The sequence below is a fragment of the Ambystoma mexicanum genome, chromosome 4q (assembly GCF_040938575.1).
Source record: "Ambystoma mexicanum isolate Mex_15411 chromosome 4q, UKY_AmexF1_1, whole genome shotgun sequence".
Lineage (NCBI taxonomy): Eukaryota > Metazoa > Chordata > Amphibia > Caudata > Ambystomatidae > Ambystoma > Ambystoma mexicanum.
Genome location: NC_090928.1, coordinates 430972424 through 430994641, shown reverse-complemented (window position 1 = coordinate 430994641; position 22218 = coordinate 430972424). Strand labels below are relative to the sequence as shown.

Below are 22218 nucleotides of genomic sequence, written 5' to 3'. Positions count from 1 at the left end.
GTGTGTTTTCCACTTTGAGGGATGTCTGGCTGCTGCAGAACACTGAGAGGAGCCCTGCGAGGAACAACAAGAAGCCGCCTTAGCAAGCTCAAAATGGCGGCCGGTGCACAGTGACCAGGTCTCCTGTGAGGGAAAGGGCATAACGCTACGGAGGGCTTCCCTGCGGCAAGGGGACGGAACGTACACTGGGCAGCGTTCGAATGAGCAGGCTGCATAAAATCCAACATGTGCCATGTGCGTAGTTTGGCACGGGGCTGCAGTGCATATGCTAAGCACTGAGCTCCCCCTAAGGGCATAGACATTCTGCGCCCTGCGGCAATCAGGCGATTGTGCCTGCGGCGTCCAGCTCATCACGTTAGACATTGCCTGAAGCCTGATCAAGGTAATTTGTGTGGCCCCTAATAACCAGTGAGCACAGAAAACGCCCTCAACCATCAGTCATGCCCTGGAACAAAGACCTCAGAGACACTTGCAACAAAAAGCCACTTGCTCACCCAGAGCTTTGATCACATCCGATGATTGGGCTGATGAAGGGGTGATGCTCCCTGTAAACTTGAACCAACGCCGACTTTCATTACGCGCTGCCTTCACTCTGGGGTGGAGGCCAGGGTGAGAGGTCCTGTGGCATAATAAAACTGCTGACGCGTGTCACGGCCCACAGCAAGACAACTACACCAAGGCCTGCAAATCCAAGCACTCCACTGAAGAGGGTGACCCAGAGCAAATGTCTCCCTAAGCAGCTAAAACTAAAGGGAAGCAGACTACGATGGACAGTTATGCCAAACTCACGCAAGACCCAAAGGATTCCATGGCTGCAACACTGGGCAAAGAAAGCAAAGCTGACAGTGCGGACAACCAAATCCTGCTAGCCATTGCAGAATTGAAGACCACACTAGGCTCTAAAATATATGCTGTTATTGTCGGTGTTGGTCTATTACGTCAAGATGTTCGGATGGTGTCAGGAAGGACCACGGATTGGAAAAAGAACTAACAGAAAACAATGGTAAAACCCAGGAGAACCACGCACAAATCTGCATCTTGCAGCTAAAATTAGACCTTCTGGAAAAAAAAGAAGAGCGGATGACGCCAAGGGCAGGGCCCGAAGAAAAAGTCTGCATTGTTGGCCTACTGGAGGGAGAAGGGGCCAACCCCACAATATACATTGAGCATATGTTCTTACAGGAGATTGGGCAGGGGAACCTTTCATAAGGCTTCACTATCGAAAGGGTGCATAGAACCCTCACCAAGAAACCGCCATGTGCCCCCACCCCTCCCCCCCCACATCCTATAAAATTGCAAAAGTCCTGAACTATAAAGACAGGGAGAAGATACTATCCCACTCGAGGCAAAGAGGCATAATAGGCGAGCGACGATAAACCTGGCGGTGTACCCGGACTACACCTTCAGAGCACACAACAGAACACACTTCTCAAATGGTCAAAGTCAGACTCCGCAAGGCAGGCTTGAAATGTATGTTAATGTATCCTGCGCGTTTAAAGATCTTGTACAAGAACCGCTGTTTATTCTTTGATCTCCCAGGGGAGGCACAGAAGTGGATGGACATGGAACGGATCGTCCCCCATACGGAAGAACATACCACTCCACCTGAGCACTAGGTTACTTTCGTTCCCAGAGGAACCCAAACTAGGAACAGACTGGGCGTACGGCACCCCGTATAATGCAAACTCTGTTATTAACCAGCTGAAGACCCCAGGATTGGCGTGGGAATGACGTAGCGGTCCCCCTCCACTGGTCGTAAGTGCTACTTAAGTTTGCACAGGAACAGGACCCACCTTATGGCTATACCACACTCCGGAAGCAGAGTCTGGTTCGGGGCTGCGGACCCACCCACAGAGTTCTTTCTTCACAGAATGCTTGTTTTTGCGTTCATCCGCTGCGCATACGACCAGGGACTGTCTCCTGGGAGTGCGCGAAAAGCAGTCCCGCTCGAGCATGGGCAACGATGCTGGGCGGCTATTAGTTGGGGAAGTTAGTATGGGGAAAAGTTGGTTTGCCAGTACGGTTTATAAAAGTGCAAAATACATCAATTAAGGTTCACCCTGCCCATAGCAGTAGAACAAAGGGGCTGTCAACTGCTACTATATACAAGGCCCAATTGCCGTCAGCTGATAGTAATCGCTAGCGATATAAGTTATTGACCTGGAATGTCCAGTGCTTGAATTATTATGTTAAATAAAAGAGTTTATGCGTATCTATGCAGATATCGCGCATTTACAGGAGACCCACCTCACTAAGGAGAAGCAAGCAATAATTACTAAGAAATGGAAGGAGCAAGTCATAGGCTCCACATACTCAGCATACACAAGAGAAGTATTGACGTGGATAGCGTCCTTGGTACCTTTTAGAGTAACTAAGTTTAAAATTGATGAGGGAAGAATGATACTCATACAGGGATTCTTGGAAAACATTGAAACTTGCTTAATAAACACGTATGCTCCCAATCAAGGCACACAGCCTTCTTCAAAACGCTGTACCAAGATTGGGTCCCTACCAGAATGGGAACATCATATGGTGGGGGAAGAGGGGGATTTCAATTGTGTCATGGATCCCAAAGTAGACAGATCAGACGCTAAATTCCAGAGACTCACCTCACCAGCTAGAACCCTACAGACACTTCTGACAGACTTCGAACTAATAGACGGTTGGAGAACCTTACATCCACACACTAGACACTACTCATGCTCCGCACAACGTTTAAACTAGGTTGCATTACTTTTTTGGAGGTAGAGAAATTCTGAGTGGGCTGTCATGGGTAGAATACAAAAGGTATGGTTCCGTCAGACCATGCCCCCTTGCTGACATGGCAATGTGCATCCCCTAGGCCCCAAATTCCAACGTGGAAGCCGAGGAGGGAAGCCCTACAAGAGATCCCCTTTCGAGAACACATTACGAATAGTATTACTGAATACTTTCAACTGAATGTTGGTAGCATCTCCAGCGTAAGTACCCTGTGGGAAACTCCAAAAGTAGTTATTAGAGGTACAGCCATATCCCGATCAGGGAGTGTCCAAGCCACAATCTGTAGGAAACTTACAGCTGCGGAAGAGGCACTGCAAAAGCTTACCCAATCCCACCTAGACCAAGAAGGAAGAAATAAAATTGTGCCAACAATGCCTCAACAATTGGGATGGACTGGGCAAGTATAATTATAATAAATACATAGAGAGACAACATGCAAAGGGTGATAAGCCAGGGAGGTTACTAGCTGGCTATATAAAAGAGTGAAGTACAATAGGCACCAATCTATTCAATTCTTACACAACAGGGCACCCCATATAATACACAAGAGGGCATCAACGAGGTATTCAAAAACTTCTACGGTAACCTATATCGCGAAAATTCCAAACCCAACAGGGGGAATATAGAGGAAGTGCTAGGTGAAAAACAATTCCCTAACTAAACGAGGAGACGATGAGAGAAATAGATTCCCCAATTACGGTAGAAGAACTGGTGAGCACAATAAGATCATTACCTACAGGTAAAACTCTGGGCAACGACGGCCTGCCTAGCAAATTTTATAAAGCACTTGCCACAGAACCTCTTAAATATGTTGAACGAGGCTTATGATACCGGTCTCCTCCCACCAAGCCTACGGGAATCAGTGATTATAGCCCTTCTGAAATCGAATAAACGCCCCACAAGAATGTAGTTCTTACAGGCCCCTGTCCATGCTTAACCAGGACATCAAGTTCCTTACAGCGACACTAGCCAACAGGTTGATAAAAATCGTACATACACTAGCACACTCGGATCAAACTGGTTATGTACCAGGCAGGAACATGGCCTGGAACCTAAGACACCTGCACTACATCATGTATGGCACTGCCTCCTGGGACACACCATGTGCCACTGCAACACTAGATGCAGTGAAGGCTTTCAGTTCCATTAAATGGGATTGTCTATACGCTACACTGCACAGGTTTGGTTTTGGCCCAAATTACCTAAAATGGGTCGAATATATACTAAACCTACAGCAAGAGTAAAAGACGGGCAGACACCCTTCAAGCCCCTGGGTACTAGAGAAAGTCACCAGACAGGGCTGCCCCTTATCCCCACTACTATATATCCTAGCTATGAAACCGGTAGCAAATATGAGGAAGTAGGTATACTAGTTAATGGAACACACCGTCTGCTATCCATGTATGCCGCTCATATATGTGCAACATCCAAAAGATAACCTGGAACTCATACGCACTTCTCACGACTTTCAGGCATTACAATTAGTTTGGATAAATCATCTCTGTTTCCTATAGCGGGACTGACAAAGATACCACAACACAAACTACTGATACTGGCCCTAAAGTGGTCAGTCTCCACATTTCGTTACCTCGGGATCAACATATATCACAACCCCATGAAGGAACAGGACAACAATATCTTAAGGGCCTTTGATGGCATACAGCGCTCAATGAAGTTCTGGACCAAACTACCCCTCTCGGTGATGGGCAGGGCGGCGCTACTAAAAATGGTAGCCCTCCTGGGTTTTTTACATAATTCCATATAACATAACTGAAGCCTTTTTCAAAACCACGATTCCCTATGTAGAGAATTCTTGTGGAGAAATGGCAGATGTAGACTGGCACTGACCTCATTGCAGAAACCGTATGAAGAGGGTGGAATTAGGGTGCCTTGCTTTGAACGTTACTACCTTGCGGGGCAACTACAACATACAGTGAACTGGCTGGCAGATTAACCTCATGCAGAAACTCAGCTACTACAACCCACTGTAGTGATACACAAAATTGCAACCTTGCCAATCAGGGCTTTAGATGACAGCATTAGCCGCTGAAAGCCAATAGTGTATTCAAAGTATGTGCTAAAAATGCTGACAGTAGTCTGTTGTAGCACTTCCATTATGCAGTAGTGAGCTACAAGGAATATGCAGGCCTAGTATGAGTGATAGGTCACATTATGCATTGTTGATAGACAGGCAGGGAGAGGGCCCTAGCTCTGTAGCTAATAGGTATTTTTGGAGTGTTTGGAACATTATGGCACTTATATAGCGCTTAGATAGCTTAGTGTTTATAGCGCTTAAGACTGGCTAGGAGTGCATGCCTTTTAGAGCTTGCAGATGGGGTTAATACATCCCTGCTTCCCCTAGAATATTCTGCCTCACTAACGGTAGCCCTGCATGGCCCCAAGCTAATCTTCCTTTTCTCTGGGAAGCACTGATAAGACATTCCTCAGCTTTCGCGCAGATGGGCCAGGGAGGGGCTCAGAAGAAGCACAGTGGAAATTAACAGAGCTGGGTTTTTTCCATGAGCCAGCCTATATTTTGCACAGGGAAAGTTCTGGAACTGTGCGTCACGGACGGGCAGCACAAGATTATAAAATACACATGCTCACATGACTCGGGTGGGAGATCGTCCTGTGGACTTGGTTCGAGCAGATCAAGTGCCCGGAATTTTGGAGCTCTTGACGGCATCCTGCAGCACTGTTCTCTGACTGAGCGGGGCTTGTTACAGCTAGCTTATGAGGGCCAGGGTCTCCCAGTGCTGATTGAAGGGGCGTAAGACTGTGTTTCTCTATGTTTCTTTATGTTTATCTAAGTTCTATGTTTCTCTATATTTTGCATTTCTCTAAGTTTTGCTGGTACAGACAGAGGTGGCTGTGAACTCCCAAGACTTTGTAAATGCCAGAATATCTGCGGTCTGGTCGGAAGGAGGTCAAGGGTAGTGGGGCATAGGTCCACAGTACCCCAACCCACAGTGGCAACAAGGAGAAGAGATGGGTTCAGAGGAGCGAGTTTCAGGGGGGTGGGTCCTACAGGGTTTGGGGGAGCTGGCCCTTCACAATGTTGGAATTGCGGAAAGTGAGGGCACTTTTCAAGTGAGTGTAAATGCAGGTGCAGCCATGGTGGGCCGAAACCCTTTTTTGATGCCCGGAACAAACATTCTGACTAGGACAGCCCACAGAGAACTCTTACATGTCCGGTCCTGTCCGTGACCCTCAACCCTGATGAGGAACCCTTGGTAGGGGAAGAGATAGGAAACAAACAATTCATTTTTATGGTCGACTCCGGTGGTGCAAAATCATGAATCAGCAAGGGGGACTTTCCATTATCGGGCAAAACTCTTGACACACAGGGATTCTCTGGGGCATATTCTACAGTTCCGTACACCAAAGATCTAGACGTAAATGTAGGAGGAAGGGTGGTGCGCGCCTCTATTGTACTCAAGAGTTCTCCTGACAACTTGTTGGGTAGGGATCTGCTCAGCAAGCCGATCATGACCAATCTCATTTACCGACCATTGTATTGATTGCACCACATCGGGGATGTGAGCAATGAGAGAGATGGTAGTAATGCATGCTATGGCAAGAGAGGGTTGCGGTCTGTGGAATACCTGTAGACCCAGACATGTTCCTCTATGGAATAAGAGTGCTTGTTGAGGCAGTGTCACAAACTGCTCGGGGGTGTTGAAGAGTGGCAAGAGATTTTATCTTCTGCCCTGTGGTGTCCCAAGAACTGGTTGCAGGCACCATCCAGTCTATAGATTTGCACGTCTTGTTGGTATCAGCCAAAAGAGTGATTGTGCTAGGCACAGATAGGCATGCGAGCGAGTGGCGCTCAGTACTTTGCATTGACCCCACTGTGCCCCTAGAAGTGACAGATGTAGAATTATTTGAGAACAATGACCGTGATGGTGAAATACTAGAATGTGCATCCCCTTTCACATCATGGTACAGTATCGGAGAGTGCAATGGCCATTGTGGCCTCGCCCCCGTTCATTGAAACAGACTTATAGTATGTACCTGAGCAATTATGGACCACCAATCCCAATTATGTTGTGCTCTTATGAGAAGTGACCCCGGGGCGCATAACACTAAAGGTAGGAGCAGTGCTGCTCCGAGTAAAACAGTACCCCTATCGAGGGATGCAGAATAAGAAATAAAAAAAAAAAAAAAAAAAAAAAAAAAAAAAAAAAAAAAAGGCACTATACAGGTCCGGCCCTGCTCGATCAAGGCATAATAGTGCCATTCATGTGAGGAGAAAGGGGCTGTTGCCTTTGAAGAAATGTTGTTCATAAGAATTGTGCAAAAGGGGGTTGGGAAACTACAATCCCCATGGTCCTTTCCGTGGCAGTTGGTTGGGAAGGCAGGTGCAGCCAACTGCTATTTAAGGACTTCCCTGGCCCGTGCTGCCTGCTGGTGATTGATGGCGTGAATTGGGCCGGAGGAAGCAGAGTGCTCAGTCAGAGCACGTGAAGACTGATATGCAGAGCGGGGGCTGGCGGTGATTCATTCAGTCCCGAGCCCGACAGTGAAATGTTACAGCTCATCTTGAAGAGCAGAGCGGACCACAGCAGGACGCCGTACAACACAGGCTATTTCATGCTTGGGGAGGTGCCGGTGAGCCACCACCCCCCCAGGCCTCAGATAACATTTAAGTGAGCACTTATTGTGTTGGTGACTACACGTTACAAGCAGAGCTATTTCTGGGAACGCCTGTGAAGTTTGCTATGGACCGTGCCCAGGTGTTTCTTTGACTGAGAAAGACACTTGGCAGGGTGAAAGCAAGGGGCAAGGCATATCGTGAAGTAACGCTATGTTTGCTGGTGGCAACATTTTTGTCTCATTTCATGTTCTATCATTCATGTTCATAGTCTTGTTCTATGTGATCAATGAGTTCAGGTGCCATTTTAGGAACACATTTGAAAGGCATTACTAATTAAGAAGCATGTGCCTCCACGATTCAAGAGTATACAAGTGTTCAGTGTTATGTGCTTATGTTTGTGGCTATCTCTAGGACATTTGCAAATATAGTGATGTGAGTCATACTTATTAAGAAAGATACCGACAGTAGGAGTACTGAGGCAAGCCTAGTATGGTTTTGTTCTTGTTTGTATGTTCTCCACTTCCCATCCACAACCCCTCCCTAGCCCTATTCCCCACTTCGGCTGCCTCTGGGTGCCTGCGTTTCTACAAATCAGGTGCCTGTGTCAACCAATGTGAGTCACTACATTTGGCTTATGTGGATAGGAATGAGTTGTGTATACTCCAGGTGTGCGACAATCCACATCCCCGTGCAACACAGCTGTTAACCCTGTAAAAAAGGCAACGGGGGCAATAGGAGGATGATGATCTAGGATTTACGCCCCCTTAAACAATGTAGTATAGAAATAGTTTCCTGTGGTTCCTAACCCGCCCACTATTTTGTGCAGTATCCCCAAACAGGCGACTCACTTTACTGTAATTGACCTGAAAAACACCTTCTTCTCAATACCCTTACACCGCGACTCCTACTACCTCACAGCCTTTACCCATGGCGGAAAGAGCTACAAACATACTTGTTTGCCCAGTGGCACTGCAGGAGCCCAAGCATTAACAGAATACTACACGCCGACCTAGGAAACATCCAAGTACCCAGCACAATCATCCAGTATGTGGACTATTTGCTTGTATGTCGCGACAACGAGCAGTAGTAAAGAAAGGATTCTATAACACTGTTACAACTATTGACCCGGAAGGGGTACAGGGTTGACAAGGCCAAATTGCAATCTTGCCAACAAGAAGTGTTATACCATTCAGTGAATGGCAAAAGGATAATACCAGACAAAGCAGCATCTGTGCACGCCACCCCCTGACCCATCACAGTGAAAGACATGCTAAAATTCTTAAGGCTGTGTAACTACTGCAAAGCATGGACCCTAGATTAATTCCCCCCCGAGCACCTGCGCGGGGGAATTATTTACTGTAGAAGTAACGAAAGGGGGGGAATGTTGGGAAGGGAATCAACCTATCCCACCCCCTAGGTGCTTTAGAGTGGGGCGAGCCGCCTTGAGAGACCTCTAATAGCCCAGGGGAGCGTTCCAATGGTCCCCACACAATCATATTATTATATGTGATTTAGACACATGGCGCACATATAAATAGACACAATTTTTTTCCATTTTTGTAGCCATGATCGAAGTATAGGGCCTGCATGGCCAAGTAGTATTCAGTGTGCTAAACACAGCCCGCAAGCTTGAAGAGAGAATCGGAATAGGACCAAGAGCTGACGAGAGAGGCCCACACTGCCGCTAACTTTCACAGAAACCCCCCTTTGTACTATAAGTGTTGCCAATAGGTTGCTCTAAGAAAGAATGTGCCCTTCAAGGCCACGAGACGGTGCTGGCCGCCTCGGTGTAGTATGTGTTATCACAGACAGGCCAAAGCAGGCCTCCCGAGCTGCACCCTGCCAAACACGAGTTATGGCCCCTGCCTCAGTCCAAACACCTCTTAATTCCAAGATACTAGTCGACCCCAGACCACCGAACATAAAAGATCTAAGAGTATGGTTGTCCTACCTTTATTCCACAAAGCATAATTTGTAATGCAAGGTTCAGGGAGGGAAAAATTAAAGTTCAAAACCAATGGTGGAAGCCTTGGAAGTCGACAGACGTGATCAGGATGAGTGAAGTGTGTGTGTGTGGGTTAGTGTGACATAGAGACTCCCCCTTTTCCAGTATTCGAGCCTGCCAGGTGCACTGTGTAATGATAGAGTAGCACTATTTTTCAGATGTAGCCAATTGTCTCTTCGACCTTGGTTCCCAGGAGATGAGCCCAGCAGAGCCCACGTGATGGAATATGGACGGACTGGGCTGAAGTAGGCAGACCCTGTATAAGGTTGCACCAACCAGCCACACGCTCCAGACCCGAGGGTATTCAGGCGCAAGGCATAAGGATAGTCAAAGCTTGGTTACAACATGTAAAATACATTTGTGTGCATGTGCCGATTGGTTAAATGTGACAAGAAAGAAAATATAGTGACCCCACAGGGTGTAAAATACAGGTGATGTGGTATACTAATTACCGATACTCACCTCACTTTTTCAAACCTCAAAAAACAAACAACTAATGTACGACACTGTAGCATACAAGAAAAATGCCACAAACTAGTCAACAGATCTAACACAAGGTTTCCCTTGGAGGATCACTCTCACTTAGGCCTACTATTTTCTGATTCCAAGGAGTGTCCTAATTAGCTCTGGCTCTACATGTTTTACCCCTGGTTAGCAAGTGGTCATATCATCATTGCTATACATTTAACACTTGAATATTAACCAGAGTCTTGGCTATAATTCTCATTATTTTAATAGAAAACATAAAACAACTTTTGGTGCAAAAACTTCAGTGACATTTTACACAAAATTATTATTTCTCAAAAGATACATTAATTCGAATATAATCTTTCGATCAGAATGTCAACATTTGAATTAATCATGCACCATAAAAAGTTCAGTACAAGTAAAACAAAAAGACCATACAAGTATTTTTGACAAAAAAGACCCAATGAGACAAAGTTTTCATTTGGACAAAGTCTATGAATAACACAAAAAGTAAATTCTATTCCTATGGCAGAGGGATATTATAACATTACTTAGTTTTCAACCTATTTAGGTTCTGAAAATCCACATATATGTTTGCCAAAAGGCCCCAAATAGAGAAAAACAAAAACCAATTATTGTTCCTTTATGGGGTTTAGGAATAGATAACTAGTGTCAACTAAACTTATATATTCACACTAGACTACTGTTTCTTACAGTACTGCTCAGGTCTACGTATATGCAAACTGGCCTAGCCGATGCAAGTCCAGTGGTCAACAATGTCAGCCAAAGAGGGTCAGGCAGATGGAGTTGAAATACGTTTCGGCGTGGAGTTCTGGACAGAAAACGCCTTCCTCAGGACCAAAAGTCAGATGTGTAAGAATTATAGCCTCTATAAAAACAAGCAAATACAAAGAGGACAAGGAAGAAGAACAAAAAATAACATTAAGGGGAGTTATAAAAAAATTAAAAATCCAACCTACAAAGACTACTAAAGAACTAAAGGCATACCAGTTTCTATTCAGATAAAGAATGTAAAGGAAAAAAGCCAGACAAGAAAAGAGAAAGAATAAACACCCAAACCCAACACAGGGTAAAGAGACAAATAATAGACAATATTGTTTATGACAAGATACAATATATGTGCATAGTCCAGCACCGTGAAGGAACATTACAGTGTGTAGATAATAGATCATGCAAAAAACAAGCGTTTGCCAGAGTAAACCGAGGTAATAAATATGAATATAAATAAACCAAATGTTCTGAGTCGAGCCAGACATAGGAACATTATTGTGACACCCGCTCGTGGAATAACACCCCTAAATTAGAATCTTGTGCTCAGCATCAAGGGGATATCTGTACCTCAATTGGGGCGATCGAACAGAGGCCCGAAGCCACATGCAGTGTTGCCAGATTGAATAATATCTGTATTCTGGAAGGTATTGATAACCGGAGGACCCAGTCATATGTGTACACACTTCACTTATCTGGAAGGAAACATAAGTGTATGTCACATAAAATGGGTGTCTCTCTGAAATCCATGTCCGGAGTTCCGAAAAGTTACAAATGTACTTGGAATACATAGCAGTAGTAGAAAAATAAATAAATAAATAAAGGTCTATACCTGTGGTCATAAGCTTATCTGGGCACTGAAGTCAACACTTGTCAAAGTCAGCATGCCGCCATTGGATAACTGGGTACTCGTCTAAGCTATGTGTTTCTAAAATAAGAATGACACAAAGGCAAAAAAGAGCGTGTTATAGTGCCATGTTCGCTATGTGGGACCAGTGATTATGCTATAAAGCTAATCCAGCTCACAGGGATAAGAGTAAAAGTAAACATGTACTCACCCTGTACCCTTGAGCGACTGGGACGAGGGCATTCAGGTCTTCTCAGCGGACAGACATACGGGTCAAATGGAAACGGCAAATGCCGTCTTCATAGCCGCTGGCGGTCTGCTGGGTTCGTTGGCGCCCGGCAAACGGCTCTCTCAATAGTGCTCGCCACACGTAAAGGGCGTAGCCACTATCAGGCAAAAGGTATCCTTGTTATGTTAAAGTGGCTGAGGAGCCAGCGAGTGTGAAGACGTGCAGCTTGAGCGGCCACGTTAATTCCGAAAACCGGAACTTGAATTACTGTCCGGGTTACCGGAGCTACGCCATTATAGTAATGGTGGCCAAAACGGGGAATGACAATCCACTTAGAACTGAAATGCAAAAAAGGTCTAAACAGCAAATGGAAAGGGTATTGATGCCAAAATTCAAATCAAATGAATTAAAGCAAAAAACTAAAAAGGGACTGAGTGGTATAAAAGTAAGTAATGCCTATGAGGACAACTGGCAGTGTCTTGTCCGTTTTGTACAGCTTTAAAAACTCCAGCTGTTATTCCATCTATGTGCAAAGAGTGGGGAAGGGAGCTATAGGGGTCATAGGAGGACAAATGGAAAACCAAAGTCAGTTCTAAACAGCAAAATCCTGAGATGAAGGTGGCTAAAGGCAAAAGAGATAGGGAGGAGAAAGAGAAACTATTCTCCAAAATGGTCTACAACAAAAACCACACTGAACCCTGAGGGTCCCCAAGGTCAGTGTAGGAATTGACATGGCGGAGTTTCCTCATTCAGACCCCTCTGTTTATCCAAAGTTTGTAAACGATGGATCCATCTAGATTCCTTATCATTCAGTGCTCTCTTTGGATTGGAACTGTTTTTGACAATGTCCAGAATCCACCAGTATAAATCCTCAGAGTTATGGGCAAAAGCCACATAGTGTGACACCATTGGTGCTTGGTGATTTTTGCACTTAATCCTGGATCGATGTTCATTGATCCTTATATGAACTGGTCTTGTGGTTTGGCCCACATATCTCAGCCCACATGGACATTGGATGCAATAAATTACATTCGTTGTTTTGCAGTTGGACAAGAAGCGTATGTCCCATATTCTCTCCTCAATTTTAAAATGGGACGTTTTCTTGGTGTATTTGCATGCCCGGCAGTTTCCACATGGGAAATGACCCACCAGGGGTCTAAGAATTCTATGACTTATGTTTGGTTTGCCATGGCTAATAGAGTGCACCAATTTATCTCTCAGTTTTCTCGATCTTTTAAACGCAAACAGAGGTTTGCCTTTGTCTTGAAGACAGTTACTGACCATTGGCCAATACTTCAAAAGGATTTTCTTAATGGCAAATGATTGTGTACTGTATGTCGTAACGCATGTTATGCGATCCTTATTTTGTGTTTTCGGGTTGGATTCCAATAGATTTTCACGGGGCGTAAATCTTGCTCTTTTTAATGCATGAGATACCAGTTTCTTAGGGTATCCTCGTTCCTTTAACTCACCGGCCAAATTATTAGCATGTGTATAATAGTCAGTAACCTCAGTACAATTTCTTCGAAGTCTAAGAAATTGACTGAAAGGCAAATTCTCTTTGAGAGATCTAGGGTGGAAGCTCTTAAAGTGTAGAAAAGTGTTTCTATCTGTGGTCTTTTTGTATAATTACAGGCCAAATGTCCAATTTTCACATTGATGCATAGATCTAAAAAATTGATAGTCAATTTGGAATATTGCATCGTGAATTTGATAGTATTGTGTTGGCAATTCAGATAGGCAAAGAATTCCTGTAGAGACTCGATATTTCCTCTCCAGATGAAAATAACGTCATCGATGTATCTATACCACTTTCTGATATGTGGATTATAGATGTTACTTTCGGAGAGAACATATTTCATCTCAAAAGCGGCCATGAATAGAATCGCGAGGCTAGGGGCAAAAGCTGCCCCCATGGCAGTACCTCGTTTTTGTAAATAGAATTGTCCCGAGTAGACAAAAAAGTTTCTTTGTAATGCAATGGTCATTAGTTCGACTATAAAAGCCGCTGGGACCCTGTATTGGGTTGCCTGGTGGATAAGAAAGAGATGAACTATCTCTATTGCCTCCTCCTGTGGAATATTCGTGTAGAGGGCAGTGATGTCCATCGTGACTAAAAGATCCTGATCTATGTCGAATGGCTCTCCCTCAAAGATTTTTATAGTTGCTGTGGTATCTTTTAGATATGTGTCTGTCTGTTTACTGATTGGTTGCATGAATAAATCTATGAACTTGCACAAAGGTTCCAAAATGGAGCCACAACCAGACACAATCGGCCTACCTGGTGGCTGTATTTGATCTTTATGTATCTTAGGTAGACTGTAAAAGGAGGGAGTCCTTTTCTCTGAGTGATTCAGATATTCAAATTCTTCCTTAGTTATCCATGATCGATCTACTGCATATTGGGTAGCATCCCTGATCTCTTTTTTTCGATATCTGGTGAGTGGTCCTTCCTCAATGGCCCATAGCTCTGAGTATCTTCCAAAAGGTCCAGCGTCATGCGATTATAACGTGCCCAAGAAATGTGGGCACAACAAGGTTGTGATATATACAGGCAGGTACATTGAAGGCATGCATAGTTTTACAAAGTAGTTGATGCGGTTGGTGCATGCAGTGTAGAGAGAGGTGCTGGGCAAGGTCAGCAAGGTATATGCCCAGATGTCTGCATCTTTGAGCCAACTAGTGATGATCTGGCGGAACTTGTCATAGGTTTGATCGATTCTTAGAGGGGGTGCTAGCGAGTTCCATAGGAGTGCTGCCTTGACCTGGAAGCTGCTGCCTCTGATTTTGGCACGTTTGTATCTGGGAACCCAGAGGTAGTTGGTGTTGGCGAGTCTGGTAATTCTTGTGGTAGGCTTCAAAGTGAATCTGTCGGATAGGTAACGGGGTGCTGCATTGTTCAAGCATTTGTGGGTGAGGGAGACAGTTCTTAGTTTTTTTTATCATGAGTGGAGAGCCAGTTGTTGGCTCTTCTGGTATTAGAGATATGTTCTCTCTTGGGGATTCCTAGGGCTGCTATCAGCGCATTATTTTGTAGGAGTTGGATTTTTTGGATGGTTTGTTTATTGGCTCCTATGTATAGAGCATTGCAATAGTCCAGCCTGGATAAGATGAGGGCTCTGGCTAGGGTGATGCAACTGTCCTGTGACAGGAAGGCCTTGCCAGCTCTAATCAACTTGCATGTATATGACGTGGCCGAGGCCAAGGCATTGACATGCTTGTTGAAGGAGAGAGTGGAGTCCCTAGCAACCCAGAGTTTTAACCTCCTTGGCGACAGCATTCAACATAGACAATAATATTATTACTAAGTATTCGGTGCTGAGTTTTTTGAGGGTCGAGGGAGTGCCCAGGATGATGATCTCCGTTTTGTCATCATTCAGGCATAGTAAACATGGCAAATGTAGTGCTGTCTTGCGCTGAGACCTCAATATTCAATCATGACCAAGTAAAATTGACACGTAATTCTTGTATTCAATGAGTCCATTTAATTGAATTGTCAATTTTACTTGTGTGTGTTGGTTTAGGGAGGTCGCATGTGGTGAAATTTGCAGCTAACAGACCACTATAACTAAATAACAGGACTAGCACACTTCGCACTGTTATTCCCTGTAATACTTTTCCTATCATTCAGGCATAGACCGTGGGTGGCCTTCCATGCCTGGATGATGAGATATATCCTGTTCACCAAATCCTTGTCGTAATCACCGGTAAGCGGTAGGAGAATATGTGTGTCATCTGCATAGTTAGTGTAGGTGACACCCAGAAGGTCCAGATTATCGAAAAGGGGGTTGGTAAAGATATTGTAGAGGGTGGGTTTACTTTATATGAAGACAGATGACGCTATGCATCCTTTTAAGCGTCTGCATGTACATTTCTCTGGCAGAATGTTCGCGGCAGCAGAGGTCTTTGCTGGCGCACCTACTTTTTGTAGAAGTAAAACTGGTTATCCTTGCAAGAGCTTCTTGGGCTTTTCCCCTAGCAGGTTGTATTTTTTATGGTGTGAGCGTTCGTTAGGGGCGTGCCTTCAGAATTCTGGGACTTGTAGTGTTTTCTTTCCCGTTTGAAATTTTGGAAAACTACACATCACAGAATGAAATTAAAAATAGGACTGAGGGGCTTCTTACCACTGAAACTTAAGTCTAATCACTCAATAGCCCAAGAGACGGACCAGGCAAATACCTAACCATGTGACATATTTTGAAGTCTACAGTTAGATAAGTTAATAAACAATGGATTCACATTCCATTATGTTTTAATTTGTTTAGTATTGTAACGTTCATGTTTATCATAGAAATAGGGATGTTGCACTGAGGAAGTCCTTACTTCATGTCGCAATGATGCATCACTGCGCACCCCAAATAAAAGGGACGGCTGTGCACTGGAGTGCCACTCCCAACCACTCTCTACAGCATACGTGTTGCAGTACGATTATTACAGCACGCACTGGGTGTATGCTTAGGCACTACCAGCGGGTGATAGTCCACGTGTTTTAACAAAATGGGATTTTCGAACAAATTCCGTTCGTGAGATGCTAGCCCAGTCCTTGTTTTAAATTTGCATTCTGAGACTGGTAGTCCTGGGTTTATAATTATGGAAACCCAGGACTATAAAAGGATCCCTTCCAGCGTGTAATTGGTGGCTAAATTGATCATGCCATTTGAACAGTGTTAATTAGTAACAACAAAAAATACAGGGTTGTTGTTTTCGAAAACACGATAACACCTCTAATCATCTTTATAAGTCTCGTGCAAACTGAGAGCATCAAGTTCGCATAATCTGACACCCCCTCCACACCAATTCAGAAAAATGCCAACACCATAGATTTTTTGTTTAAAAAGTGTAATTTACTTTCTGTTACCCATAAAACAAATCCAAGAGCTAATCATATCTGCAGTACGGCACCCACTGCCTGATCCAAGTCCCCTTACACAAGCTTGTGATCACATGAAACGAGCCAACTACTGATGTACGTACGAAGAAACGGAATCAGGATGCCCAGAAAGTCATACATGAAGGAACGCTAACAATTTCATCGATCATAGAAGTTAAAGCGATCATAATTAATACCACCCTGAACCATACCAGACACTGGAATTTTGGGACTTGTAGTCTTAAGTTTCCTATAATAAAAAAACACAACTAGAAGTATCAGAAACAAAGGAAACATTCACTCCTAACCTTGAAAGCACTGCTGTAGATAGTGGATAATAGTGCAGACAGGGTGAGGTGTTACGTACCTGACTCTCTGCAGGCTGTGCGGGTTGGGAAGAAGTAACTCCACTGGTGAAAGAAGAGACCGACTGTCCCTCGCGGTCATCATCCCTCCCGGTCTCTGGCTGGTAACGACTAGTTGCCATTACAATAGAGCAATGGATACTAGTATTTCAGCTGGGGGTTCACGTTCGATGCTCACGCCTACTATTGCGGAAGTAGAAGGGAGGAACAGCAATGGACCCTGAATGCTGTGTATTTCTGTCCTCTCTATTTTTTTGTCTCCCTTGACCTGGAACAAAACAGCAGTGTCTGGTTCACATTCGAGAAACGGACCATAGCAACGCTCTTCATCACGTAGGTAGCACGTTCTGACGTACTGGTAACTCACGAGCCTTACGTTGCACACTTCATCACCTAAGGAGGCGGGGCGTTGCTATGGATAGGAACTGGACGCTACCATTGGAAGAACACACTGGACAGTATGGCTGAAGAAAAAGAAGCGGCAGGTGAGAGAGCCTGGTTCCTAATGTTCTATAGAGCCACCATCCAGGCTGATTATATTTTAAGAGCTGGGTCCGTTTGACGGACAACAAATCGGAATTTTATCTTTCCCGTGGGTCTGAGGCTCAGAAGCCAGGGGCAAAGCGACATAATCTGTCTCTCTGGTTTTAAGGTGTGTCAGTCCACGCTGTTAATTGCATTTTTATTTTCTGGTGTTCTTCTTGGAGTTGTGATTTACAACTCTTTTATCAGATAAAGGCTGCCCAGTAGGCAGCAACTAATGGAAAATGAGTTACGAGGGCAAGCTCCACTTTAGCGACCCTAATGCAAATGTTAATGTTAAAGGATATTTGTACTGCGCACTATCTCCACCGGAGTTTTCCCCTGGCGCTCTGACGGCTCTGAAAAAGGGAAGGGGGTGGGGAGGGTGAGTTAGTGGGAATAAGCTGGAAAAGTGTAAGAGAGAAGTGATGTATCCGTTGGTTGGGCTTGGGCTGTAGTCGTTGTGTGCTGTTGTGCAACTCTATATGTGGTTTGTTTTGTTGTAGTGAAGTTTGTGCGGGTTGTTGTGTTGTAGGCTTGTGGTTGTGTTTGGTTAGAGTTTGAGAGGTGTATGCAGAGGGGTGAAATTTTTAGTGGATCGGTTAATTGGCATTGCTGTCCTTGCAATTATGTCTAGGTGCTAATATTGGAGCTGCTAATTGTTATGGCCTATATGCATTTTAAAGCAAAGCCCAGACAAAAGGTCTCCCCAGCTATGTGTCTTATGTGTGTTTAAAAAAAAAAAGGTAAAATGTATATGTATAGGCATTTAGAAAGTTGTCTGCTTGTTTGAAAGAAAAACAATAACCTTTTTGCAAAACTTCATTCACACCTATGTTATGCTAATTAGCTTTTATACTGCACACCTCACCACTATAGTGGTATTAGGGTGCCTATGCCTTGTCTGTGTGAGTGACCCGAGACTCCACTGAGGGTGCAAAACAGACCATGGTCTGTGGGTGAAAGGAAATTAGGGTAAAACGGTAAGTTGGAATTGGGAACAGAGGGGGAAAAAGTGGGACAGAGAGCAGAGGACACATGACAAGGAGAGGAGAAGATAACATGAGGATTGCGTGGTTGAGTATACTGGGCTGCATGTATCGTGGCATAGGTTTCGACTGAGCAGTCATGAAAAGAGTCGAGTAGTTGTCCATCAATGGACACATCAGTTATCATGTCAGTTAAGGATTGCTGTGTGTTGTATGTATAATTATAAGTAAGAATGATGGCAAGGCACGCACTCTGGTTCCCAGTCAAGTTTTCCTGCTGTAACAACAAATTGTCTTCTCCTCCAAACATTTTCTTGACTCCATCAATCATCAGGGAGGCTGTGTTTCTTTCCCTTTTCAGGCGTGTCTAATTACATTTCCTTTTCAGGTGTCTGATGATTGATGGAGTCAAGAAAACGTTTGGAGGAGAAGACCATTTGTTGTTACAGCAGGAAAACTTGACTGGGAACCAGAGTGCGTGCCTTGCCATCATTCTTAACACTATGTTCCAGGAGTCCCGGGCTCAAGAGGCTGCAGCACCAGGGCCATCATGCCTTACTATGGAGAGCCATAAACATGGTTTCCCCCCTCCCCTATCAAGGGTAAGATTTGTGCTTTGGAGGGAGTTGTTTCCCAGTCACCTTCAATTGAAAAAAGTGCAAGGATACAATACATTGTAGTGTGTGTAGTGTGTGTCTCCTTTCCCTTTTCCCCTTTTCTATCTCCTCCCCTTACTTTCTTCTATGCACTTACTCTATCAGAATTGTCCCTGGACCTAATATGATAGCAACCTCGTCTGTTTCCTCCACCCTCCCATTACTGTTTTCCTCCCCACCACCCCTCCAGCACTATCTGAAATGTCGTCAGGCCTAGTATGATAGTCGCTTGTTTTGTCCCTCCCCTCCCTTTCTGCACCCCTCTCCCCAACCTTTTGTTTTTCTCCGGCTCTAACAGAAATGTTGTCAGGCCTAGTACGGTAGTCGCCTGTCTGTTTCCATTTCCTTCCCACTCTCCCCCTCCCTTCCTTATCTATGTCTTAGCTCTTGCACTATCTGAAATGTCATCAGGCCGAGTACGATAGTTAATTTCACATCTTTACTGTTCATGGCCTGTAAGAATGTGGTTGTCTTTTCCCTTGTTCCCTCCCTTGCCTTGAAGCACTTTGAAACACATTGTGTATAGGCGCTATATAAATAAACGATCATATCATATCTGTACATCTTCTTCATGACATTGCGCATGAAATTGCACATTTTGCAACATAAAAAGCACATTTAGCTGCACAAAATTGTATTTATTGCAGAATGTTTGCTTCATATTTTTTATTGATTAGAAAGTGCTATAGAGCCAGGGTGTGTAAGAGAGCCACGTTGAGAGAGAGAGAGAGAGAGAGCGCGAAAAAGAGCACGATTGTCATTATTCGTACCTGTTGTATGCAGTTTCTACTATCAAGTTAATAGTCGCAGATGTCGCTGACTTGAAAGAACAGTTTGTTTTGCTCTACTTTTTTGGTTTATTGTGCAAGCCTATTTATATTATTAACTTTATTGACCATTATCATTTATAATTCTGCAAATAGTTCCCTTCTATATTACCCAATCCTCCCAAGCACTGACACGCCGCCCACTCGCCAACACCCATCATACTCACCATTTCTCCATCATAACTTGCATCCCAACCGCTCACTCTGCCAGGCATGCACATACTTTCTCTGTCACACTGCCAAGCAACAACCCACGCTCCCCAGTCCCTGCTACACTCTCAATCGTACTCTCAACTCGCACCTTACGCTCTCCAGTTCCTTCTGCACCCTGCAGTCTTTCATTTTTTTTCTCATGGCTTCTCCACTTCGTAACTCTGCTCCCAGTCTATGTGCTGTTCCCCCATCCTTTCTCCCAATCTGCAGCTTGCTCACTCTTTCTGGCCCACTGCTTGCCCTCTGACGCACCCCTGCCTTTGTACTCTCTGTCCCACTGCTTTTCCTGTGTCCCAATGCTCCTCCGATGGCCCACCGCTTGCTCTCTGGACTACTGCTCAGTCTTTGCTTTCTGGCCCACCGCTTCCCCTTTATCTCATTGCCCCCCCACTTCTCTCCTTTTCGCACCCATATGGCTATTGATTTTCATTTTTTTTCAAATGTCGTTTTTATTTTGTTTTAGATGGCGGGTTTGTCTATTATTGCAAAAAAAGACCTGATTTTTCTGGTGTTTTTGCGAAACGTCCAAATTGGCTGATTTAAAAAAAAAAAGTCAGATATCACTGTGTGTTAAGTGATTGCAAAATCGCTATAAGATAGGGGTTCTAATTATTTTGTAAGGGAGCAAGATATATCTAATATTGCTGTATGATATCCTTGACAAGTGCAACAAGAAAGATAGAATAGGGAGATTTAATAACAGGCCGGTATCGGCGAAAAAATAGGCCGAAACGGGAGAAGTCTGGGTCAAATCGGTGTACCAGGCTCAGCCTCCTATCTCATCTGACAAAATGAATATGATTCTGAATGGAAAATATTAGCTTGCTCGATTTTATGACTGGCCTATGCCTCTAATAGGTTGGCAAGGATTGGGAAGTGCCAGCCTAATGCTGTATGTGCCTAAAGCAGCTTTAAACTTCATGCTCATATAACATTAATTTGGTTGGGCAAGTTTCTTAAACATTGCAGCAGACCATTTTCTTCATGGTGTGCGCTTTATAAAATGGTTAAAGGACCACTCATCTTTTCTTCTCGTGAGTTTCTTTGGACATGTTGGCTTGGTGGGTTAATGTACCTGCTGCAGTGATTTGTGTGAAACCTGCAGCTAGAGCTGTGTTTCTGGTTGTTAAACCACTAAGCTACTTCAAGGATTCACTGGCTTTCAAATCTTAAAATAAAACTTATAAAAATAAACTTTTTTAGAAACAAAATGATCAGTGGCCTCTATTGATTTGGCAAGATCGAGAAGTGGCTTTATGCACATCTTGTTAAAATCTGAAACGCTCGACCGTAACGGGATGCAAAAGGCAGCAAAGCTTTTCAGCTTTTCTAGGTCAACAAATGTATGGTATATAATTTAGTGAAATGTGATTTATTTTAATAATGCAGATTCTTTTTTAAAAAAGCAAATTGAGGTACATTTAAAAGAAATAACTCCAAGTATAGTTTTGTCTCTTCTCTCGCTATTCTGCTACTTTTTTCAAATCCATACAATGGGTGTGCCAAGGAGGTAGGGCTTCACGTCTAGTTTTTACTTCAAACAAAAAGTGTCAACCACTGCTGGTCAATGGGCCGTCTCTTGCCAGTTCCGAGATCCGGCATCAGATGTCTCCCCGAATATCGGACCCAGCCTGCCTCAACTTTGGCCTTAGAGGTGGGTTAGCTCACAGGGGCAGGCCGCAACCACGTTAAAAAAGAACAAATTACCCAAAAAATTGATTGGCTGGGACAGGACAACAGGAAGTCAGACAGCCATGGTGGCGCAGGGGTGAATTTAAAGGTCCATGCATTTTGTTTCTTTTTTGCCATCCAGCCCCCTCGTCCCCAGCCCACTCCCACTCCTTTTCTCAGTCCCCAGCCCACACTGACCCCATTTCTCGGCCTCCCAGCCCACTTGCACCTCAGGACCCCAAACCCCTCTCACTCATTTTCCCAGCCCCCAGGCCCTTCTTTCCCAGGAACCCAGCCTATTTGCACCTCTTTTTTAGGTCCCCCAGTGCCCTTGCGCCCCTCTTTTTTTTTTACATCCCCAGCCTCTTGCACTCCTTTTCTCAAGCCTTCATGTCCTTGTCCTGTACTCC

The 22218-nt window shown here is 44.4% G+C and overlaps 2 protein-coding genes and 1 long non-coding RNA gene across 6 annotated transcripts in view; 1 reads left to right on the top strand and 2 right to left on the bottom strand.

Annotated features, from left to right (window-relative positions):
* The window catches only part of COX20 (cytochrome c oxidase assembly factor COX20), a gene marked incomplete at its 5' end in the record, with an annotated part of 328320 nt that extends 311315 nt beyond the window's left edge, over window positions 1–17005 (bottom strand). The window contains one exon of the mRNA XM_069608008.1: window positions 16933–17005. Coding sequence (XP_069464109.1) covers window positions 16933–17005 — 73 coding nt within the window. The remainder of the gene's footprint in view (window positions 1–16932) is intronic.
* Window positions 10130–13973, bottom strand: LOC138467770 (uncharacterized). The gene is made up of 3 exons (XR_011268136.1): window positions 11452–13973; window positions 11190–11314; window positions 10130–10719 (listed from the first exon to the last, which is right to left on the bottom strand). It is a non-coding gene; the product is annotated as an uncharacterized lncRNA (long non-coding RNA).
* Window positions 17006–17294: 289 nt separating the features above from the next.
* EFCAB2 (EF-hand calcium binding domain 2) overlaps window positions 17295–22218 on the top strand; it is a 337580-nt gene continuing 332656 nt past the window's right edge. The window contains exons 1-2 of one of the 4 annotated variants that reach the window (XM_069608006.1): window positions 17320–17415; window positions 18830–19043. In XM_069608006.1, coding sequence (XP_069464107.1) covers window positions 19018–19043 — 26 coding nt within the window. In that variant the 5' untranslated portion in view covers window positions 17320–17415; window positions 18830–19017. Of the gene's footprint in view, window positions 17416–18829; window positions 19044–22218 lie in introns of all 4 variants that reach the window. The other 3 variants (XM_069608007.1, XM_069608004.1, XM_069608005.1) reach the window with 3 other exon arrangements.